At 41.9% G+C, this 25,888-nt stretch overlaps 1 protein-coding gene across 1 annotated transcript in view; it reads right to left on the bottom strand.

Moving 5' to 3' along the window:
* Positions 1-25,888, bottom strand: part of tcerg1l (transcription elongation regulator 1 like) — an 87,735-nt gene that overhangs the window by 56,421 nt on the left and 5,426 nt on the right. The window contains exons 3-4 of the mRNA XM_077200231.1: positions 25,472-25,655; positions 841-1,017 (exon numbers count right to left, since the gene is read on the bottom strand). Coding sequence (XP_077056346.1) covers positions 841-1,017; positions 25,472-25,655 — 361 coding nt within the window. The remainder of the gene's footprint in view (positions 1-840; positions 1,018-25,471; positions 25,656-25,888) is intronic.

The following is a 25,888-nucleotide window of genomic DNA, read 5'->3' on the forward strand; positions in this document are numbered from 1 at the left end:
TAGGAACTTAACAACTGACTATCTTTATGAATGAGTCACTGAATCCTTAAGTCAACCGATTTGTTTAAACACAGTGATTCATTCAGGGATGTAACAAACGACTATAAGTTATTCACTCATCCGGTCCATTCAAATACATCACCTCATCCTTATAAGTGAGTCATTGGATCATTCACTCATTCATTCAGGTTGACTATTTCTGTGTTCCAATATACATACAGTACTTATGCTATGCCCTAAAAGTATGTACTGTTTTTGTGAAGAAAAAGTACATACTTTTGACTGTGTAGCAGAAAAGTAGGCAAGTTGTGGGACATAGTACTACGCCTTTAACGGACCGCAGACCAGTGATTCATTAAACCACTTACTCATCCGATTCATTCAACTACACTGATTCATTCAGCAATGCCACTTCTGTATGCTGCTTGGGGAAGCTCAATAGTTCATTCCGCTTTAGCTTTGTTTGGAAATGTACAAAAATGCAACTGGCAATATCATGTCTAAAATGTAAGTTACTCAATAGTAATGCCTGTTTTATAAAAGCAATAACATATTCACGATTATGCATTCTTGAATGATTCACAAACCCTGATGACAGTCATATCAAGCCATGTTAACTGAAAAAAACTTCACTTTTTTGGAAAGAGTAAAGCTGCTGTCACTGCAAAATGTAATTAAGTAAGCGAATCCCTACTTTTAGTAAGTTACTCCCTAAAACTGCAGATAGGATACGATCCTTTGGGACAGCGGAGGCGTTTGATAGGCGACCGCTGGGGATTTTTTTCATGAGCACATTGGGCATAAGGACACTAATAAAAGCTTTTTCTGTTGTACTCCTACCTGCATGAGGTGTCATCAGAAACGGAAGCTTGATAGGTGAAAGCGAGAGCAGGTGGAGAGGGTGAGCGGAAGAGACAGATGGTCCCTGTGTCATGTCAGAATCCATCGCCATCATGGCTGCTGCTGCCAGAGCGATCCGTTTAGAACTTCCTCTTCGCTTAATGGCCACGGGTAAACCTGAAAAGAAAAAAGATTGATAAATAGTTGACTTTGGATATAACACTGATATTACACGGTATTTTTTTGCTGGCCATTCTTTTGCTGGTCCAAGTAACAAAATTTGCTCATAAATGTTTATTTTAATGGTTACAATTTTCCCACTAAATCAGTAATGTCTCTGTGGATGTGGATTTTCTTCTTCTTCTTCATCATCAAACTATCTATTTAAAGTCACCATGAAATCAAAATTATATTATTCGTAAGTGTTTGTTGGAGTTTCACTTGGATATGACACAAAAGACGTTTTCAACTTCTGTTTCATGCCGACTTTAAATACATGATGTTTTAGAGATGTTATGTTATGTATTATGTGCTTTAATTGTTTTACTATGTGTAATCTGCCTGCATATAATTTCAGATAAACAACATAGTAGTCAATATGAAAACACAAATGGAAAAAAACATGTTATAATAAGTAAGTATAATAAGTAAATAGTATAAGTAAATAGGGTACATTTTTGACTTCAGAATCTGCAGTGTGTGCATATATATAATGAGAATGACAGTAAACAGTTGTATAAATACAGATTCTTGTAATTCCATCATGTGCAACAGTGGAGGTTTGAACATACAATGTGTGTCGTGTGCAGGCTTGTCTTTGTTCTGGGGTTTAACTGGCTGCCAAATGTTGCATGGGCTTTGCCTTTGAGTTTCATCAAAGTGTTGAAAACCTTATCAAATCTGAACACAATCCCAAATCCTCACACACAAATCTACTAGATGTGAGTCAGTGAACAAACCAAACTCTATAACTGCACATTAGACACATAAGAAGTGTGGTTTGTAACTGAATTTTGTGGAGTTATGACCACCATGCAAAGTCAACTTCATCTACATTACATTTATGCATTTGGCAAATGCTTTTTGCTGCAAATGAAAAAAAAAATGTAATGTGGATAAAGTTACAGGAAATCCATAGCCGTTATATCAGTATGTGCGCTTGCTGGGAATCAAATCCATGGCCATGGTGTTACTTACTGTACAATGAGCTCTACCAACTCCATATATTGTAGTTTCTATAGCATTTCATAAAGCAAAAACTGCAAGCCAGTGTTTTTTTTTTATTATTTCTTTAAGAACTACACTGTGGAAAAAAAATTACTGGAGATTACTGAAGTACTTTTTACAAGAAAATACCATTTCATTCAATTCAATGTGATACTTGCCGTTTGTAATTACTTGAGAAATTTACAAGCAATTTCTGAGTGATAACGTTTTTTTTTTTTTCAGTGTATCAATTTTTAAAAATCTAAAACTGATTCTATGCATAATCCTGAAGAGCTATTGAATGTAAACATGAACAACAGCAGTGACTCTTATGAAGCGCAGCGAATAACACAATTGACTCCAACCACACCTTGTGTAATGACTTGTGTATTTGTATATTAATATTTTGCCATAACCAACAAAAATATTGTATTTGACATTATAATCAGTGACTAAAATTTAATTTTTACAAGTAATTAAAAAGAAACAGCAAGTAACACATTTAATTAAAATGTGACATTTTGAAGAAGAAAGACTGAAATTGTACTCCATTAATATTTTTTTACGGTGTACATACCTTACTGTTTTTCTTGATTTTACTATATTTTTTGCTCACATGAAGGTTTCAATGTGATTTGCTTTGGTTCATGATTTAGACATCTTTTTTGTGTTTTTTTGGCGTTTTTGCCTTTATTCATGTCTGACAGTAAGCAGACATGAAGCGAAGTGGAAGAGAGGGGGGACCGGATCTGGAAAGGTCCGCGAGCCGGGGCTCAAACTCGGGTTGCCTGAAGCGCAACAGCGCTATATGTCATGGTTTAGAATTCTTTATTGCAGATCTTTTTAAAATGCCTAGCCGAAGTGGATGGTAGTTGTGCTCGACAATGTACCTAACTTCACTGTGATGTCAAGACCATGATGAAGATTCTTATTGGTCACCTGGGTGAGCTAACATACACATGCTCGTCTCATCTCCACCGTTTCCAGCACCTGCCTCCCCTGAGCTAGGGAAATGCTATTTAACGAAACCTTGAAGAGATCTTTGGACTGAGCAGGCGGGGTGTTTCTTCCACGCTGAGCAGCTGAAACACTTTATCTAATGGTACAGAGTGGGCGGATAAGAGCCAACCAGAGCAGTTAGCATGCACATGTAGCGCACTGGAAATCAGGCCACCGGGGAATATATCATATGGAACCGCTCCAGCACATCTACTCTCCCATACGGCAAACGAGACCGCTTTAGAAGGCGGAAACATAGAGGGTTGTGGAGGGAGGAATACTCTGCCATGTGACAGCTGAAGCAAAGAGTATGGGGACTCTGGATTAAACTCTACTAACCTTTTAGCTTGATCGTAATGATAAATGTGGATCTAAATTTTTCAGTTTAATACCTAGCCGCTGGAGATGAAGTGACAGGTGCACAGATCACATAAACAATGCATCGTTCATCAGGAAGTGCTCTCCGCGGACATACCGTGAAATAGAAACCTTGAATTATACATCCACTGAGGGCTTTTCTTGAGAGCCAGCCCAGCACACCATGTAACTTTTAGCAAAGGTAAATCCTCAAAAGTAGCACTGCTCGGAAAATATCACTCGTATATATATATATATATATATATAAACGTCTTTCTTTATTTCGTCGCTGGGTGCTGCATTTTGACAGGTTTAACAAAGAAGGAGAAACACTATAAATACTACGGTGGCCAAAGGCTGCAAAAATGAGGGCATTTTCCCAGTCTCCGGGGGAGCAATTATTGCTGTGCTCCTAAGAAGTGTCCTCAAACCTGCCTAAAACAAGTCCTTACGATTTATGCTTTCACAAGATACGTTTGAACCACAGTCAATGCTTGTTTTGACATCTCAACCATTTACCCCGTGATAGTAAACAGTATATCAGTGATTCGTCAAGCTGTACAGTAATGAACTCTCCCAGAAATGTTTCTTTTTGTTACAATATTTCATGAAATACAGTATAGTATTTAATTGCATTAAATCTAAAATGATTTTATTTTTACATATGTATTTGATAATTTATGAAAAATGAGCATGTATATTTGAATTGTATTGTTTCCCTTGTCGCAGATACTTCAACAGAGGTAATATACTATTTAAATAATAATATTGTATATCTATCACAAAAATATGAACATAGCAAGAAGTGAAAAATGTTTTACCTTTTTTTGTGAATAAATATGTATAGTTTTAGACAAATTACAACTTTCCCTTAGTCACCTCAACCAATACTAATAGACTAATACAATTTTATCAAAAATTATAAAATAACAAATATAAGACAAGAAAAGCGCCAAATTATGCAAATGGAAGATCGTTTCCGCCACGGAACAAAAAAAAAATCTATTTTTTATCTCACAATTTAGATTTTTTTTATACCTCACAATTCAGACTTTTTTTTCAGAATTGTGAGATATAAACTCACAGAATTGCAAGTTTATATTTCACAAAAGATATTATAAAAATATATATATTTATAATATATTATATATAATAAGATACATATATATATATATATATATATATATATATATATATATATATATATATATATATATAATTATAAATGTTGACAACTAACTAAGATAAATAAGTTGTGAGTTGTAGAATAAGTATAAAAAATAATTACTAAAATAAAAATGAATTAAAGATAAACAGAATTATAAAAAACTCTGAAAATTAATAAAACTGACAAAATCGCATGCAATAACTGAAACTAAAACAAATTAAAATGAAAAATAAAAGCTATTTAAAAATGTGGTGGTGTGTGTATGTGTGTGTGTGTGTGTGTGTGTGTGTGTGTGTGTGTGTGTGTGTGTGTGTGTGTGTGTGTGTGTGTGTGTGTGTGTGTGTGTGTTTGTGTGTGCGTGTGCGTGTGCGTGTGCGTGTGTGTGTGTGTGTTTGTGTGTGTCAAGTCAAGTCAAGTCAAGTCAAATATATTTATATAGCGCTTTTCACAATACAGATTGTATCAAAGCTGCTTCACAGTATCAATCAAAACAACTTAACAATGTTTGTTTATTACTGGAAAAAAAAGACATCCAAGTTTGGTAGAGCTAATCAATGGTATGATTGGTTAATTAATTTGAATATCCCCAACTGAGCAAGCCAAAGGCAACAGTGGCAAGGAACCGAAAAACTCCATCCAGTGACCTAATGGTGTCCTAACACCCCATCAAATGACCCAATGGAGAAAAAAAAAACCTTGGGAGAACCCAGGCTCAGTCGGGGGCCAGTTCTCCTCTGGCGTTTATGAACTAGAGGCCGAATTTACAGTAACTGTAAGATAAAAATTTATATGAATGCCTGGCTAAATAGATGCGTCTTCAGTCTAGATTTAAACTGGGAGAGAGAGTCTGAGCTACGAACAATATCAGGAAGGCTATTCCAGAGCTTCGGAGCTAAATGTGAAAATGCTCTGCCTCCTTTGGTGGATCTGGATATCCTAGGAATGACCAGAAGCCTCGAATCTAGTGATCTTAAAGAGCGCGATGGATTGTAAGGCGATAGAAGATCCGTTAAATAGACTGGAGCTAAACCATTTAGAGCTTAATAAGTCAAAAGCAATATCTTGTATTTAATACGGAACTTTATAGGTAACCAATGAAGTGATGATAAAATCGGTGTTATATGATCATATTTTCTTGATCTAGTAAGAACTCTAGCGGCTGCATTTTGGACTAACTGTAGCTTGTTTATTGAAGATGCAGGACAACCAGCTAATAAAGCATTACAGTAATCTAGTCTCGAGGTCATGAATGCATGAACTAACTTTTCTGCTTCAGAGACTGATAGCATATTACGTAGCTTAGCAATGTTTCTAAGGTGGAAAAAGGCTGTTTTTGTAACATATGAAATATGCTTTTCAAAAGACAGTTTGCGGTCTAGTATAACACCCAGGTCTTTTACTGTAGCGGATAAAGTAACAGGGCATCCTACTATGTTAAAGTCGTGCTGTGAAGGGTTTTGTGGACGGTTTTTAGAACCGATAAGTATTACCTCTGTCTTGTCTGGATTTAATAAAAGAAAATTACGCGTCATCCAATCTTTTATATCATTAACACAATCTGTCAATTTGGATAATTTAGCGTATTCATCTGGCCGTGATGAAATATATATTTGAGTGTCATCCGCATAACAATGGAAACTAATTCCATGTTTCCTTAGAATATTACCAAGTGGCAGCATATATATTGAGAATAATAAAGGGCCTAACACTGAACCCTGCGGCACTCCATAGTTTGCCGAAGTTATAATCGATTTTTCTCCATTTAAGTAGACGAAATGGTAGCGGTCAGATAAGTATGACCTGAACCAGCTTAATTCTTGTCCTTGAACACCAGTGTAATTTTGTAGTCGATCTAAGAGTATTGTGTGATCTATAGTATCGAACGCAACACTAAGATCAAGTAAAACTAGTACTGAGATACAGCCTTGGTCCGAAGGACCAAGTGTGTGTGTGTGTGTGTGTGTGTTTTGTGTGTGTGTGTGCGTTTGACGTCTAAGTGTGACATGTTTCTAGCAATCTCTCCCATCTCTCTCGGGGGGGTCTTGTTTCAGAGAAATTGAGCAGAAAGATTCAGGCCAAGACAAGGGTAAATGTAGCGGGAGCCTTCAGCGCCCTGGAGCTGTCCATCCTGCTGCGGTGCTGAAATGGCGAGTGGTTGCACTTATAAAACTTTCGGCCACTTATGTGTGCTTCAGACTACACTGCCATCATCTTGATCCACAAAGAGCCTCCGTGTCAGAGTTTCTGTCTCTCTCACTATACTGTCCTCCCACTGTTACCTTAGTTACCTGGTTAACAAACCACCTACTTCATACCGTCTCCCTGAAAACAACTTTATTCTGTTGAATTATGCAATCAGTCTCCCCAGACTCCTCCTGTAACATAAAGGCCAGATAATAATGCTGAGCACCTCTTATCAGGGTAAAAGTGGATTGAAGGTAACTGCCTAAAGAAGAGGCTTTTAACAGTAATTTATGAAGTTAGAGGGTTGAGTAGAGAGCGGAAGCACAACAATTTTAGTAAACATGGTTTTGAAGTCAACACGACTTTCTTAAAGTAATAGTTCAACCAAACATCAAAACATTTGCTCCTTTACTCATGGGTCAAAAAACATTATAAAAGTGGCACATTCTTTTGCTTTGGCATCCTTTAAAAAATGTTTTTTTAAATACATGGAAAACGAGCAACGAAACCTTTTCAACTTTTTGTGATCCATGAAAAAAAGAAAGTCATACAGGTTTCAAAATACAGTAGATAAGGGTGATAAAAAATTATGAACTTGCTGAACTAATCCCTTTAATGCGCATTCATGATCGTACTTTGCACAATTTTTTCGCCCACTTTAGGAAAAAGATTGTTTGCCTTTAAATCTAAATCTAATTTAATAATGTTCTCTGCCTTTGAAATGAATTTCAATGAGTGTGTTGCTAAAAAATCAATGTATCTCCCATTTACTGTACCGCTGACTATAGTTCTAATAACAGTAATACTAGGAATTATAATAACCATGATCTAACTGTTCATAAGTTATTAAAGCACTGTTTCCATAGAGCTCTGACCGTATGTTTTAACCTTTCCATCGACAGAAATGTGGATGTACATACACATGGATGTATTTACCTAAACCTTGCATACTTACTGATAATCACACTAACGTGAATCAAGAACAACACATAATAAATAAATCAGCGTAAATATTAGTTTATTAGTGCATGACAAAAGGCAGGAGAATGTTTTAAATATTAACTTAAGTCTCTTTTAGATTTTCCAACCCAGTCTCTTGCTCATGCATAATGCATCTGTAGCACAAATTCAGCGATTTTTAGCACTTTAAAAGTTGCTTTTTGGACCTTTAAAATTTAAATCCACGTAGGTTTAGGGGTCTTGGCCAAGGTAAAATGCATTGCTGGGATATGAAAAGGTGCCAATATGTACAGTATTGATTTGAAATTGTGTTGGCTGGCTGATTTGCCTTAAAGGGTTAGTTCACCGAAAAAATGAAAATTCAGTCAGTATTTACTCACCCTCATGTTGTTCCAACCCTGTAAGACCTTTGTTCATCTTCGGAACACGAATTAAGCTTTTTGATGAAATCTGAGAGCTGGATCATTCCTCCATACTCCTCCATAGGCTTCTTCAGGGATTGAACTTGCCGGTCTTGAAAAGTTGTTGAAGACATCGTTAAAATAGTCCAAGTGACTACAGTGGCTCAATCTTAAGTTTATCAAACAACGAGAATACTTTTTGTGCGCAAAAAAAAACCAAAATAACAACTTTATTTCAACTATTCATTTCCTTCTCTGTGGGCCTCTAGTCAGGTTACTAGTTTAACAGCGTACGCTTCTGTGTTGTACGTCACACGCATCACACACATGACCAGCATCGGCCAATAGTGAGCCTACGTGTGACGTAGCTCTACGCAATCACACTACGTTAACTGACTAGAGGCCCACAGAGAAGGAAATTATTAGTTGAAATAAAGTCGTTATTTTAGTTTGTTTTTGCGCACAAAAAGTATTCTCGTCGCTTGATAAACTTAAGATTGAGCCACTGTAGTCACTTGGACAATTTTAACGATGTCTTCAACAACTTTTCGAGGCCGGTAAGTTTCAATCCCTGAAGAAGCCTTTGGAGGAGTATGGAGGAGTGATCCAGCTCTCAGATTTCATCAAAAATATCTTAATTCGTGTTCCGAAGATGAACAAAGTTCTTACGGGGTTGGAACAACATGAGGGTGAGTAAATACTGACAGAATTTTCATTTTTGGGTGAACTATCCCTTTAATGGAGGGCAAAAGTATTGCATAGTGTAGTGCATACACATTTTCATTCAATGAAAGTTATTGCATGGATTTTATGAATAACATGCATGTAAAAAGTGACTTATCAGATGTAAATATCAGACCAAATGACACAGTATTGATAAATACGAACCCAGCTAAAAGGGAACTTTGCTAATGTTCTCAAAGTAATAAACAAATGTTATTTTAGTAACATTAATACAATGTTCGAGGTTATCTGGTCTTTAATAATTTTCTCAAAATGTTGGCACAAAAACTTTACATATACATCATTCAAGGAGCATTTTTTCATAACTAAATGGGAACGTTAGCAAAATGTTCTTAGGATATTTTGTTAGCTGTATAGTGTCAAAAGACCAGGTTGGATATTTCTAAGGGCCAAAATCGTTGATCCTGTTGATCCTGGAACAACATTCCTGTCCGAAAACATAGTCCTATCCCTATCCCTATCCCTACTCCTAAACCTAATCTTACCCATAATTTATCCCTAAAATCAAAGGGAATTGATAGATGAACTGATGTAGAAGCACATAACCCTGGTTGTAATCCTAAACTTCACGTAAACAAGTCCCTCAAATCTTATTGATTGATTGATTGATTGATTGATTGATTGATTGGTGGATTGATTGATTGATTGATTGATTGATTGATTGATTGATTGATTGATTGATTGACCGATTGATTGATTGATTGATTGATTGATTGATTGATCGATCGATCGACCGATTGATTGATTGATTGATTGATTGATTGATTGATTGATTGATTGATTGATTGATTGATTGATTGATTGATTGATTGATTGGAATGTTGTTCCAGGGTCAACAAAAATATTGATCCAGGAACATGTTGCACTTGGTAAAATCAGGTTCTGCAACAAGTGTGCAATCAAAAGTCAAACTCAAACGATCAAATATATATATCAACAATTGTCCCATCTGGGTCTGCTTTTACTTCCAAGTCATTTTAAGGGAAACATCTGCCGATATACTTCAAGTAAACATCATTAAGAGCTCCATTATGTCTCTTGAGCTATTAAAAGAGCAATCTATGACCAATACAATCATGTGGGTTTGGCTGATGTGCAGTATAATTTGCTTAAATATTACTTGAGACACCACTCAACAGATTGTGCCCTTGAAAATGACCTAAACAATCTTTTATAGACATTAACTCCTCCTGAAAGTCATTGTTTAATTCACACCCTGGAATATGGAGTTCCGCTGTGTATAATTAGAATTCACACATAGTCTGCAGTAAAAGTGTGTCAGACAAATCAATGTTTCTTATTTCAAATGTGTCTAGAATTCTGTTTGGACTAGATCGAATCATATTTGAAGGAGTGTGTGACTGTTGCACTGCAGTGTATTCTTCTAGCACAGCTAAAGTAAACAGAGTTTATTTCTATTTCTTTCTCATTTTGATGTTCTGGCATGAATGGCGTGTTAGTGATTTCAGCCTTCATCTCTAATGATATCAAACTGTTTCTCAAATGTTCGCTCTTGGTTATGAATCTCATGGTGGCACAAAATAATACATGAAACTTTCCATGTGAAGGTGTTTAAAGCCTCATTAAGGTTCCCATGAGAGCTTCGGGCACGATCCATTCAAGGTGGGCCAAAACGCTTCAGTGCGTACTTCTAAATCGCCTGCTCAACTTTTAAACTCTATTTTCCAGAAGCTGCGTATTTCTTGACAAGGCAACCAGAGTGACTTTTCACGTTCCATTAGCTCCTGTCAATAAGACCAGGCTAGAATTCATGAAGATGAAAAATGAGATTTTGGAGCGGGTCTGTGAAGCAGCGGAATGGTGGGTTAAAGTAAAAATGACTTTTTGGCCCAGAAACCACAGTGTAGAACCTGAAAATGCACACAACAGAATGAGCTCTTCTCAGGAAAGCCCTCAGGAAGAATTGCAATGCTTCCACCTATTAGATGATAAATGGATGACCCTGAGCGAGCTAAAATAAAGCCTGGACTAGTTTGGCTGTCTAAAACACGGAGGCATTTTTCTACACCAACTTTATATCCATTAATTGCTACGAAACTAGCGTAACATTTCAATTGATTGCTTAGGTTTGATAAAATACTGGAACCAAATAATTTTCATGTATTTCAATGTTTCCTGCACCGTTATTCAGCAGTGCTGTGACGATAGATAGATAGATGGATGGATGGATGGATGGATGGATGGATGGATGGATAGATATTTCAACTTAAATTACTTAAAAAGCTGACTTTAAAAAAATTGTTGAATCTTGAATAACATAAAAAAGCAATGTACAGTAATAATATATGTTGTCATAACTTATTGATCATATAATTGTTTACAGTAAAAATGAAAATTTCTCAATCATTTACTGTTGACTTCTTATATGTATGCTCATATTTAAAATGTAATTGTTTTCACTAAATTCTGACTATTTTAACTCGTTCTGTGTTTTTACCTTTCCATCAACACAGAGGCTAAGTTATCCCTCAGAGACAGCACACTGTTATATTCCATAAACCACTGTACTCATTGATTTTCACGCTGATGCAAATCAAAACGGACGAACACATGACAAATAAATCGACATAAAATATTTGTTGATCGGTACATGATATCCAGCTGCAGTGGTGTTATGGATCGATACATAGCTTACCTCAGAACAGGGATGGGAACCTTCAAAAGGTGGAGTGTAATAGCCCTAAGGGATAAACTGCACTGAAGACGGAAACATACGTCTGAGAAATTACGCCTTCTATTTTGTACTGAACATATTTCTTATTTCCTTTGGTTAGATGTAAACACTGTAGCCTAGAGCACAGATTATTAATGATGGACCTGGAACGCATGGCTGGCGGCATATTCTGTGTTGGGTAGAAGACGAATGCCCGAATACAAGGAAATGATTTGTTTCAGATATTGATTTGCTCTGTTTTCATTATGCCATGATTGTATGTATGCGTTTTCAGGCTTGCACCTTCAACAATCATTTTCTGAACATACCCTCTTATCAGCGCATTTTTCTTTGATCTTGCTTTATGGAAAAAGTAATTAGTAAAACAAAAATATGAAGTCATTTTAAATGCTAAAGTGTATGCAGATGTTAGCCACACAAGATCGATTTTGTGCATTATTTCAAAATGTTAGACTGAAGCTCATAACAAAACATAATTGAACATCAAAACATCACTCTAACTGTTGACACAAGAGTACGTTGTTTTCTTCTAAATGTATACATTTGGCAGATGCTTTTATTTTTACCTACATTGAATTGGGAATCAAACCCATGACTTTGGTGTTGCAATGACTATGCTGTACAGTTTGAGCTACTGGAATGTGCGATTTATTACATGCTATTGTCTCTTTCAGGTGAAAACTCTGGCAGGTGAATTTTCAGGTGAAAAATTTGCCAATTGTCTCTTTCATGTGAATTTTCAGGTAAAACATTTGCCTATTGTCTCTTACAAGTAAAATATCTGCCAATTGTCTCTTTTAGTTTTCATGTTTATAGCTGAATAATAATACCAGAATATACTGTTCTGCTTTTGGATATCTATTTCAAAGTACCTACAAAAAAAAAAAAACTAGAAAATATTTGCGAGATCTGATGCCACTAACCTTTAAATCTTTGGTATATCCAGTGATTAGCTCTTCAGAAACGCTCATGTCAACCTAGTACCGCAAATTGGAACTTTGATTTTTGGAACGTAGCTGCCAGTTTTGTGTGCAATGTGCATAAGAAAGTCAGTTAAAGAACTGTGGGTGTGACAAGTGAGACTAATACTGTGTTCCAAGCTTATTAAAATTGAGAAAGTTGAGGAAAACACCATAGTATGACAGATATCAGCACTATGAGAGAAAAAAAACAGTCCTATAACACTTTTTTTAAACAAAAGGCAAATGCTGTGTGCGCCGCACCAATTTATCACCAGAATTTCTAGCAGCCCTAATAAAGTACGCTGTTACCTGAGGGAAAAGCTCTTAAACTGATGCTGACCTCCGTGGATGTGTTTGCAGACGTCAAGAACTTCCTTTTCCCTGCGGTAAGGAAGTGTAACTGTGAAGACACAAATTGGACTTCCTCACAGTATTTGATTGTGAGAGTGCCACACACCCTCTGGCACCAATTATTGTCTCGGCTCACGCTCATCAACGGCTCGAGCCCGTGAGGAGGACTTTGTAAGAACAACTCTCAACACCACTCCAGAACTGATTACCGGACACAGACATCTACCTTCTGAAGTTCAATTTTTCCCCAAAGCTTTGTTGGGCTGAGGGTGAATAACTATCACTTTTTAACTGACGTAGAGGTGTGTTAAAAAAAATGGTTTGATCCATTCACCTTTATGTCGAGCTAAGCTCATCAAAGGTGAAGACAAATCTCAAGTAGATTTTGTAATTCTCCAGATCAAAGATCAACTTTCTAATTCTCAGGCAACTTGCCTGTGGCCAAGAGAAACAGACAGGCAACAGAAAGGTGAATGCTTATTGTATGCCCCAAAAGAGTTATAAAAAGGAAAGTTTTGCATGTTTAAAGAATAGTTTTGAGGAGCCAATATCATTTGATGCTCCTTTCAAACTCCACGATGGCCTATTCCTGAATGTAAAATAATAGTTTGAAAGCTTCCAGAGAACTTTCCATTCCATAAAATATTCAAGTTGATTCCTCATTCATGACCTACACAGCAGCATGCAAGAACGTAATATTAACTATAAATCTAACTTTAAATATATACACCAATTTTTAACCCAATAATAAGATGCTCATCAGCACAAAAACTTTAGTGATAACCAACGGATTTGCATACATTCATGAGAAACAAGTAATTCCCTTTCAAGGGAACTCGAGCTGCGTCAAACGCTGTGGGAACGCCCCTGCGTTGTGCGTCATGAAGCACGCATGGAATCAGCCCAATGGAGAGATGGAACGCCGTAGGCGGGCGACGACATCGACCAGGAAACCACAAAGCACCCCATAAACACAAGCGCAACAGCTTTCTGTGCCTTCAGTCGCGCTATATGTGAATCTGTCCCTGTGTGAATATTGTCTGTCTTTACATACTCTGCACCACACAAACAATTTATATATATTGTCACGGGGTGAAGAATCACAAGACAAGGGGAGCTCATGCAAAGTGCCCAAGAGTGGATTTATTTACAACATGAAGAAAAAAACAAAGAAAAACCCGGTGAAGTGTGTTGCCTCTTCCTCGTAGTGCAGCGAGTCTGAGCTGTGCTTCTTGGAGTCTGAGCTGTGCTTCTTGGAGGCTGAGCGGTCAACTGCTGCTTTCTGGAGAAAGATAGAGTACAGGCATTAACGTTCTGTCTCGTGCAGAGATCTCTCTCCCTTTGACAAAGTCCATGTGGCTTATATAGCTGTTTGCTTGATGGGGCACAGCTGGGGCCGATCAGCCTGTGACGAGGGCATGCAGGTGTTCCTCGTCTGTTTCCAGGGCGACGCTGACGAACCCTCTGGGTGCTCGTCACAATATATATATATATATATATATATATATATATATATATTAAGAGAGATATGGCGAACGAACAGCAGTTTAGGAAGTGTGTCCCTCCCTGCTCGCGTTATTTTACGAGTGGGGATACACACATTGTTTGTGTTGTTTGTTTGGGAGTGCAGCATGCCCAGTCAGCTCTCGAGGGAGCTGATTGTGAGCATTGCGAGCGTCTGCCATTAAGGACGCTCCGCTCCCGCCGGGCGCTCTTCGAGGAGAGCGGTTCGGTGCGCGCTCCCCGCGGTTCGGGTCCCGCTCTTGCCGAGCTAGAGCGTCGACGCGTATCGTGGGGATCGCAGATGGATCTCTCAGCGGGGTTAGAGACGGGCTCTGCCTTATCTCTCCCTTCACCTGTGAGATCCAGTGCCTCAGTCCCGTGTTCGGAAGCACGCGCTGCGGTTTCTTCCGCTCGGGCTGAGGCACCAGTTATAAATGAGGGAGATGTGGAGGATTCGCCACCTTACACTCCCGAAAGTGATGAGCTAGTGGAGGTATTAACAAGAGCTGTAGAAAAACTCAGCATTGTATGGCCAGTGACTAGACAGGAGTCTGTTTCTAAATCAAAATTAGATGAGAGATTTTTGCCGTCACGAGTGCAACCTCCACGCCGGTGCTTGCCGTTTTTTCCCGATCTCCACACTGAGGTGTCGAAATCGTGGAAAAAAACGGTGTCATATAGAGTGTTTAGTCCCCAGACTTCAACATATTCTAATATTGTGGGGGCAAAATCATATGGTTATTCGGCTATGCCTCGCGTGGAAGAGACGCTTGCGAGTTTTCTCTCCCTCGAGGCTCCGTCATCTGTTAAGGCACCGGCATTACCCACCAAGCCTCTTAGAAATATTTCGGTTTTTGTGGGTAAAGCGTATTCGGCGGCGGGTCAGGCTGCGTCATGTCTGCATACTATGTCTATTATGCAGGCATACCAGGCTGACCTGCTGAGGGACGTGAGTGAGAGTGAGGAGGTCAGTGCTGACGTGGTTCGTGAACTGCGTCAGGCTGCTGATTTATCACTGCGCACAACCAGAGAGTCGGCCAAGCTAGTGGGTCAATCTATGGCAGCTCTGGTGGCCGCAGAAAGGCATCTGTGGTTAAATTAGACAAATATAAAAGAAAAAGAAAAAGCTTTCCTTTTAGACACTCCTCTCTCCCCCCTGGGTTTATTTGGCGATGCTGTAAATTCTGTCATCGATAAATTCCAGGAGAAGGAAAAGCAGACAACAGCTTTTAAAAAATGTCTCCCTTTAAAAATTCATGTCCCTGGGGCTGCTGAGCGGGAGCAGCCCCGGCCGTCTGCGAGCTCATCATATAGGGCGCTGAAGCAGAGTGTCGCGTCTCGTGCTCCCCCTGCTGGACAGTGGGCTCAGCCGCGGCACTCTCAGCCGAAATCTCCCAGTAAAAGAACTGATCTGAGGACAGTTATATTAGCTAAGAAGGCTTCGGCTAAGAAGAAGTCCTGGCGCCACGGCGCGCAGGACACTGAGGGTGGTCCCCACCGAGGCGGAAAGGTGTTCACCTCTTTCTACGGTGCCCATTCTTCCTCGGTGCCCTCAGGGGCCCGTTCTGCCAACCCCGCCTTCATGCCGGGGCGCAGACGGTCCCAGCGAGCAATTTCCCGAGGGACGCTCGCTCCCTCTGAGGAGGGTTTCAGAGCGGTTAGACCAGTTGTTCCCTGCCGGTGTGCCGTTACAGGGCGCTGCGTTTGCTGCTCAAGTTACACCAGAGGCCAGTCTCGAGAGACTGGTACCCTTAGTAGAATTTCTGGCAGAGTGGAAAAGCCTTCCAAAAATATCTCATTGGGTCCTGCAGACAATAGAAAGGGATTATGCTATCCAATTCAGGTGTCGTCCACCAAGATTCAGAGGGGTTCTGCCTACAGTGGTGGGCCCCGAGCAGGCTCTGGTTATGGAACATGAGGTGAAAGCACTCCTTCAAAAGGAGGCTATAGAACGGGTTCCTCCTCCCAGTGTGGAGTCAGGCTATTACAGCCGATATTTCATCGTTCCAAAATAGGATGTTTTTTAGACCTGCGCCTATTGAATCGCTCGGTAGGGAAGCCAAAATTCAAGATGCTCTCTATCAAGCAGATCGTGTCACAAATCAGATCCGAGGACTGGTCTGTCACGATAGATATAAGCGACGTGTACTTCCACATTTCCATCCTTCCACAAGACAGGAAGTTCCTGAGATTCGCCTTCGGGGGCGAGGTGTACCAGCACAGGGTTCTTCCGTTTGGCCTAGCTTTATCTCCCCGCACTTTCACGAAATGCATGGACGCAGCACTAGTGCCCCTGAGGCTTCAGGGTGTTCGTGTCCTCAATTACATCAACGATTGGTTGATTTTAGCTCAGACAGAGCAGATGGCGGTTCGACATTGAGATGTCGTTCTCGTTCATATCAGGAAGTTGGGGTTGAGGCTGAACGCAAAGAAAAGTGTATTATCTCCTCAGAAGACCACTTTTCTGGGTGTCGTTTGGGTTTCGGTTTCGATGCAGGCGCGACTCGCTCCGACCCGCATCGTTTCGATTCTCTCAGCTGTGAAACAAGTAAAGCTAGGCCAGCTACTTACTGTAAAACAGTTTTAGAGACTGTCGGGTCTGATGGCAGCAGCGTCCGACGTTATACCTTGCGGCCTGTTGTACATGAGATTGCTAGAGTGGTGGCTCAGGACCAAGGGATTCTCCCCGAGGGGAAATCCGTCCCACACGGTCAAAGTCACGTGGCGCTGCCTTCGTGCTCTGGTCATGTGGAAAGAATCTTGGTTCCTATTCAAAGGGCCTGTGTTGGGGGCTCTTTGTCGTCGCGTAACGCTAACAACGGATGCTTCCCTCACAGGGTGGGGGGCGGTCACGAGTGGTCGTCCACCCCAAGGGCTGTCGCAGGACCATCATCTATCACGGCTTATAAATTGTCTAAAGATGTTGGCGGTGTTCCAGGCTCTGAAACACTTCCTAGCAGACCTGAGAGGTCATCATGTGTTAGTTCAGTCAGACAACACGTCGGTGGTCTCTTATATAAATCATCAGGGGGGCCTGCGGTTTCGCCGGCTTTACAAGTTGGCCCGTCAGATCCTCCTGTGGTCCCAAGGGAGGTTACTATTTCTGAGAGCAATGTATCTTCCTGGGTATTTGAATATGGTAGCAGACTCCCTGTCGAGACAGGGGCCAAGGCCGGGGGATTGGAGACTCCATCCCGAGGTGGTGGAGCTCCTTTGGTTGAGTTTCGGTCGCGCCGAGGTGGACCTATTCGCTTCCAAGGAGACCACGCATTGTCATCTGTGGTTTTCCATCAGCCATCCAGCCCCTCTGGGGTTGGACGCTATGGTGCAGCCGTGGCCGAGGTCACGTCTGTTCGCCTTTCCCCCGATTGCTCTGCTACCTGGAGTTCTGGAGAGGGTTCGCCGGGACGGGGTCAGCCTACTATTAGTAGCCCCGTTCTGGCCGGCCCGAGTATGGTTTGGGGACCTGATATCTCTCCTGGACAGCTCTCCCTTGGAGCTCCCGGTCAGGAGGGATCTACTCTCTCAGGCGGGCAGCATGATATTTCACCCCAGCCCAGTATTGTGGGCTTGGCCTCTGAGGGGGCCCAGCTCATGAACTCTGGTCTCTCAACCGAGGTTGTTGAGACCATTCTTCACTCCAGAGCTCCATCCACGAGGAAGCTTTATGCCTTGAAGTGGAAACTCTTCACTTCTTGGTGTGGAGAGCACCTGCAGGACCCAGTTAACTGCCCAGTGGGTGCAGTGCTGGAATTCCTGCAGGAGCGCTTCTCCACAGGGCTATCCCCCTCCACACTAAAGGTGTATGTGGCGGCACTGGCTGCTTACCACTTTCAGTGGAGTTTCTCTTGGGAGACACCCGCTTATAACTCGTTTCCTTCGTGGCACACTGAGGCTGAGGCCAGCAGTTCATACGAGGGTGCCGGCCTGGGATCTGGCCATCGTATTAGAAGGTCTTTCCCAAGCTCCTCTTGAACCTATCGAAGAAGTTCCTGAGAAGTTTCTCACGTTTAAGACTATCTTTCTTCTTGTTATCTCCTCACTATAGAGAATCGGAGATTTGCAGGCTCTGTCGGTTTCACCCTCGTGCCTGGAATTTTCGCCTGGCATGGTTAAGGCTTTTCTGCATCCTAGACCAGGTTACGTTCCCAAGGTCCCTACTAATGTTGTTAGACCTACAGTTCTGCAGGCCTTTTATCCTCCTCCATTTCTGTCGTCTGACCAGGAGAAACTTAATTTACTCTGCCCTGCTAGGGCGTTAGACGCCTATGTCCACAGAACTGCCCTGTGGATTAAGTCAGAACAACTATTTGTGTGCTTTGGGCCACCCAAGAAGGGGTGTCCCGCGTCTAAACAGAGAATGAGCAAGTGGGTGGTCGAGGCTATCTCACTTGCCTAAGAGTCGGCTGGTCAGCCTTCACCTTTGGCTGTACGAGCCCACTCTACCAGGAGTATGGCGGCTTCTAAAGCCTTACTGTCAGGAGTTTCCCTCAGTGACGTTTGTAATGCGGCTGGATGGTCTTCACCGCATACTTTCATTAAGTTCTACGACCTAGACTTAAGTTCTACCCCTGGGGCACAGGTGCTCTCGTCCTCTGTGCGCTAGTTCTCACATGTACCCCTTTTCCACCAACAAGAACCGGGTGCTGGTTCAGAGCCAGAGCCAAAGCTGGTTCAGAGTGGGTTCGACTGACGAGCTTAATAAGAACCGATTTGCCTTTCCACCGGCTAGAGAGCCACAACAGAGCCAGATCTTACGTCACTGTATACGTCTCATGTTGCCCAGCAACGCTAGTGCGGTAGCGCCAAACAGTACGCCAGGCTTGTTCGAGATGCATCGGCTTCTCGCAGATCGATCTCCGCATGACATCAAAGCACTGCGATAGCGATCTAAAAGCACAAGGAGTCGTATGTTCTCCAAACACTCCCGCAGCTCCGATCGGTCCGCGCCGCTCCGATGCATCTCGAACAAGCCATCAACAATAACGGACGTTGCAATACTATGGATGCTCATGGGTTTACAAAATACATCGGAGTCCAACGCGTTTGTGCAGCTCGCCGTAACTTACATAGACGGATATTTATAATCGAGCTGCTATTAGCTCGACTAGCTGCTATTTAAAAATGGCGGTCACAAGTTTCTATTCGTCTTGTTGGTCACGGTAACCCCGCCCCCAGCCCCTGACGCAAGTGGTTCTTACTTGGCTCTGTTCTAGACCAGCAATGATTTGGTGCTACTTAAGAACCACTTTTCCTGGTTCGGAGCTGGTGCTTTGCGTGTGGAAAACCAAAGAACCGAATTGAAACTAGGCTCTGGCTCCGAACCAGCACCAGCTCTGCCTTGGCGGAAAAGGGGTAATGGTGGTCACTTGGTCCTATGGCGACGTGGGTATTAGCGTTCCCACAGCGTTTGACGCAGCTCGAGTTCCCTTGAAAGGGAACGTCTCGGTTACGTATGTAACCCTAGTTCCCTGATAGGGAACGAGACGCTGCGTCATTCCACCATACTCCCGGCATTCCCGCTAGCGCTTCCTTCAGGCCTATCAGAAGCTGTTGCGCTTGTGTTTATGGGGTGCTTTGTGGTTTCCTGGTCGATGGTGTCGCCCGCCTACGGCGTTCCATCTCTCCATTGGGCTGATTCCATGCGTGCTTCATGACGCACAACGCAGGGGCGTTCCCACAGCGTTTGACGCAGCGTCTCGTTCCCTATCAGGGAACTAGGGTTACATACGTAACCGAGACGTTTTCTCGCATCTCAATGTTTTTTCAGTCACAGAAACAGACTGCTGGTGTTTTTTGGGTTATGGGGTGTAGAGATATGATTTTTGGGTTATGAAGTGTACAGAGGCTATATATATATGAGTATCTCCGATATATGTATATATATATATATATATCGGAGATACTCCAACTGGGTTACTGTTTCGCCTAGAGAAAGCCTGAACTTCAGAGAGAGATTATTCAGGGTGGTATATCTCTAAAAAATGTCATCAGCTATAGACACTTTTTCAAACCTCCTTGCTAGCCGAAACCTACTAGAATATGTTGTTAGGAATGTATAGAATATCTCACCCCCTTCTATACAACACATACTGTATTTACACAGAGTCTCTCTCATACTGTCAGGATAAATGCTCTCATAGCCTCTGTTTGCCTTTGAACTAGAAATAGAGCAATGTACAAAATAAGGGATATTGGACATAGTTGAGTGGACTGAACACATACTGTACATATTACTCAGTAGTTATGTTCCCTAAAATGAGCTCCCTACAGCAATATAAGGCTTTAAAGTCACGCTCACAGCACTAATGTAAAATTGATGTACAATATATATATATATATATATATTGCTCAGACATTTCGAGAGCTTTTCAAGTGACACTTTCATGGGTACGTTTTTTTTAATTAGTGGCTTTTAAAATTGGTGTTGTATGTTTCTTTATGTGTATCTATGTACTTTTATGCACTGTTTGGTGAAGTGAAAGACAAATTTTCACAACAGTTATTTTATTATATATTACATTATATATTACTATAGATTATATTCTCAAGATGAACTGAAGGATACCAGGGGAAAAATATTGAAGACTTTTACATTCACATTTACAATATGTTCAGAATGTCTATTAGCTTTATTAACACGTTTCAAACCTTCCCTCTATTCTAAAGCACACTTGACGTGTTAAAGATGTAAAAGAGTAGAAGTAAAGGTCAAAATTTTACTGTCAGTTCAGACTCTGTGCTACTAAGATATTCCATTCACTTTCACTCATTATAGACTTTGCGGCCTGAAAGACAGAAAACCCTCAACAGGAGTGAACTTTTCATCTCTCAAGGACTAATCTTTGAACGGCACATGAGTGTATTTGCAATCTAATTCATCACTGCCTACCTGAAAGCATCTGCAGCTAAAGACTTATGATCAGGGAAGAGCACAGGTGTAGCACATTGACTCTCTGCTGGAGGACAAGAGTGTTTGGAATTAAATGCAGAGCTATGTGGTACACTGCTCAGCTCAATCTGAATCCCTGGTCTGTTTTTAATTTAACTTGTTCACTGTGGCTAAATTCAACTCAGGAGAATATTTTAAGGGGTCACTTCATGCGTTTTGATCGATTGGATTCACATTTCACACTTGGCCCACAGTAAACCAGAATTGTTACAGAAAGTTGGCAAAAAAAAAAAAATAGGTAACCAGTTACATCAAAATCTTTAAGTTTATGTAAGCAGAACTTGCAGATTTTTATTTTGTACTCATGCATTTTATTTGTTCTCTTTACGAGAGGTTCTCTCGTATTGCGTAAGTTTATCTTACGCAACGGGAAAGATTCATCTTCTCGAGATATTGAAGCCAAAAAAATTATCCTTAATTTTGTATTCATTGTCAACGCAGTGCAGCAGCTAGGAGACCTAGAGCAGGCCATCTTGTGTGCTCATTGGCTGCCCTGCGGGCAACTGCTGCAGCCTACCAGTGAACCTGGCGTGACGTCACGCCCAATGAAGGGCGCCCGTGCTTTCATAGCATCACAGCCCGCCGGAGTGGGCATGGCTTAGCGTATAAAAGTAGGGGCTGTAGGCTGACTTCCCTGATTTTTCATCTCTTCAGCGAGCTCTTCCCATCGCTGGATCTGAGAGAAGCCACCGCCGCCGTCGAACAGCGAACTGCCGGCTTAGGACAGCGCTGAGGAAGCCGGCGGTCTTCGCCACCTTCAGCCATCCGTGCGAGCTACGCTATCCGGCGACGTATCCTTTACCTTGCTAACCTATTCAAAAAAAGCAGCGAGTGTATTTTTATAGATGCCTCGCGCTTCCTGCGGCTCGTGTAGAGCCCCGCTCAGCGCCGGAGACCGCCACTTGATCTGTGCTCTCTGCCTGGGCCTGGTACATGCAGAGCTCGCCCTCGCGTCCGGGGGCTGCGAGCTCTGTGAAGCGCTTCCGCTGTCGACCCTGCGGGCTCGACTCGAAGCCTTCAACACCGCATCAGTCACCCCGCCCTCTGTTGGACCGCGCAGGAAGTAGCGCCGTTCCCTGAGACAGCCGGAACCTGTGGCCACAGCGACGTGCTCGCCGGAGAACCTCCCTCGAGCCTCGCTTTCGCCTTCCCCGCCCCTCCTCACCGACGCGCAGCTGCCGCTCACGGGCCTCACTGCCGTCGCATCTGAGGATGAGACCGAGGGACACGCCACGAGAGACTGCTGCTCCATTCTGCCATCAGATAGCGAGGAATGGTCGCTTCACTCCGCCTCCTCGTCGATCCAGGAATCCACCCGTACCCGCGCTGGAGCTGATGCGGAACTGATGCGCCTGCTGACGCAGGCTGTTGACCGTCTCGGGCTCGAGTGGTCGCTGCCGAAGGAACCTCCGCCGAACAGGCTCGACAGCTGTTTCCTTCAAAGTCGCCGCCGTGCAGCCTCAGCAAGCAGGCCCGCTCCATTCCTGCCGGAACTTCGCTCGGAGCTGACAAAGTCATGGAATGCACCATTCTCCTCGAGACTACAGTCCCAGGCCTCCGCGTCGCTCTCCCAAGTGGACGGCGCCGCCGAGAAAGGGTAAACGGCTATTCCCCCTGTGGAAGAGGCGGTCGCAACGCACCTTTGCCTATGTGGGATCTTTCATTGGTCCTCGAGGCCCTGAAAGCCTTTCCATTTGAACCACTAGACTCCGTGGGGTTGAAATATCTATCACTGGAAACCGTCTTTCTGACTGCACTGTCGTCAGTAAAACATGTGGGGGACACAGCATGCGCTGTCTGTCAGCGCGTCGTGTCTTGAGTTCGGGCCGAATGACTCTAAAGTCATCCTCAGACCTAGACATGGCTATGTTCCTAAAGTGATGGGCACTCCATTCAGAGCGCAAGTTATTTCGCTGTCAGCTCTGCCAGCATCTGCCAGCGAAAGTGAGGTGAATCTCCTCTGCCCTGTCAGGGCGCTTACATTACGTGCTCCGCCTCCTTCAGGCATTCAGAACAGCTTTTTGTTTCGTTTGGTGGGCGCACCAAGGGTCTCGCCTCCTCGAAACAGAGCCTGTCCAGATGGATAGTGGACGCTATAGCAGCTGCTTAAACGTCAAAAGGTCTGCAATGCCCTCTGGGCATCAGGGCTCATTCCACGAGAAGCGTGGCCTCGTCGTGGGCGTGGTCCAGTGGGATTTCTATCCATGACATATGTGTAGCGGCGGGCCGGAGCTCTCCGTCTACCTTTGTCAGGTTTTATAACCTAGAAGTTCCTGCCTTGCAGGCTAAACTTTTGTCAGTTTGAAGGAGAGGTGTATTCTGCCCAGATCTTCCTGCTCAGATCACTCTGACATGACTCAGCTCTCTTGGTTGAGCTGCACTAGTAGGGTATGTGCCATGTGCCTATACAGACCGGCGCGCTGCTCTGTATTCCCTATGTGTGCTTATCTACCCGCGTGGCTGGCCACCTTATTTTTTCCACTTATGGGGTTCCCTTGAAAGTTCGGGGTCTCATGTTGGATGCTTGGCGCGCACGGCGTTGACAAAGTGTTCCCGTAGCGTAAGCTAAACTTACGCAATACGAGAGAACCTCTCGTAAGAGAACGATACTCGGTTACTAAACGTAAACTTGGTTCTCTAGAGAGGGAACGAGTATTGCGTAACCGGCCATGCTCGCGCCACGAGCGACTTTGCTTCAGTCGACGAAAAACCAGGGAAGTCAGCCTACAGCCCCTACTACAGCCCCTACATACTTGAATATGTACCTGTATTCAAAACAAGATTATGCTCTGCTCGTCACCATGATGGTAACCCTCAAAAAAAAAAAACTCATAACAGAAACTCTTCTAAATTAGCATAGCAAAACATTAAACACTACTAAATCTCCCACTTAACATTAATCTTGCACAAAATTCATTATATAACACTTTTACTCTCCCTTTTGAAAGTCAAGGCAAAGCATGGGGGGGGGGGGAAATAAATCTCAGTCCAGTTTAATTTAAACTTAATCTTATCTACATTAAAAGAAAGAAGTTCATAAAATAGTGAAACAATTCTAATTACTTAAAATGTTTCAGTTTTGTGAACTCAAAAGAAAAAGAAAATTCTAAATACTATCTATATATCTATATATGCCGTTGTAAACTTTTCAACTCTCTAACTCTCTAACTCTCTCTAACTGTCTCTCTCTCTCTCTCTCTCTCTCTCTCTCTCTCTCTCTCTCTCTCTCTCTCTCTCTCTCACACACACACACACACACACACACACACACACACACGCACACAGTGACTTGAATTTTGAAAACATTGTTAAAAATCCTAAATGAACTTCAAGTTGCTGTCCTCAAGTAAACTCACTGTCAATCCATCACTTCAGCTCTTTATTTCCATCTTGTTTTTCTTGCCCTTTTTAAAATAAATTTATTAAATCATGTGAACGTGCATTTTTTGCCAAACTCAAGTGCACTCTGATTTTTTTTTTCATAAAAGTACTCATTTATAATGCATAATAACAGCCAGAGAGGGATAAATATGTCTTCTATACTCCTTTATAGATAAACACCAGTTAAAAAACACATGCATTAACTTCAAAGGTACAGAGTTCAAAATATATTGCAAAACAGTAATCACCCTAAGATGTGTAGTATACAAATTGTCATATACATTTGTCAGGTTACCAGAATCAAATGGCATAATTTGTTTTCTACTGCATACTCATTACGGGTCTTCATTACACACTCTTAAGCAGTCTTCACTGCATGCTCTAGTTGATTAAACTACACTATGATTGAAAATGAGCTGAAATTTGAAATAATTTCAGTTTCATTTCATAAGCAAAAAATCAACCCGCCTCTCTTCCGACACATAAACACCAAAAACAGAGTTGCAGCCTCTCTTTGGTTTTCACTCTGTAAAATCTCAGTTGACAATCCTCAAATATTGTTACATCAAGTTAAATAAGAAGATTAACATTACAAAGGAAAACTGTTTAAAAAGAAAGTAGAAGCAGAAAGTGAAATCGTCTAGGGTGCAAATAGAAAACAGAAAGCTTTATTTTTTTAAAAGACCTCTGATGAATTTTATCCAAACTGTGAGCCAGAATTACAAAGGTAGGAAAATGGGTGCTAGGATCGTAAATTCTCCCTCCTACCTGAAACACGCCTAGGTGTCAAAAGTAGAGTGTGGATATTCCTGGAGGCTGCAGCTGGCCTACATATGCTCAACGCTGTTTGATTCGTCCTCAGCAGTGGTTTTTCCTGACGCTGGAAAATTCCCACTTCTTCTGGACTGATCCAGGTGGTTTCAAGGGCCAAAGTGTTGTTGTTTAGATAAAACTGCAAATGAGAAATCAGAAATCCTGTGCAGTAACAGAATAGCTAAAAAACTTAAAGTTTCACAAAGAACAGTTGTTCATGCCCACAAACGGATATGAGGGTTTTTTGCTTTATATATGGATGGATGGATGGATGGATGGATGGATGGATGGATGGGTGGATGGATGGGTGGATGGATGGATGGAAGGATGGACAGATTGACTGATGGATGGATGGATGGACAAATTGACTGA

This window comes from Siphateles boraxobius, unplaced genomic scaffold (genome assembly GCF_051911475.1).
Source record: "Siphateles boraxobius isolate OS27281-9 unplaced genomic scaffold, OSU_SipBor_1 46, whole genome shotgun sequence".
Classification (NCBI taxonomy): Eukaryota; Metazoa; Chordata; class Actinopteri; order Cypriniformes; family Leuciscidae; genus Siphateles; species Siphateles boraxobius.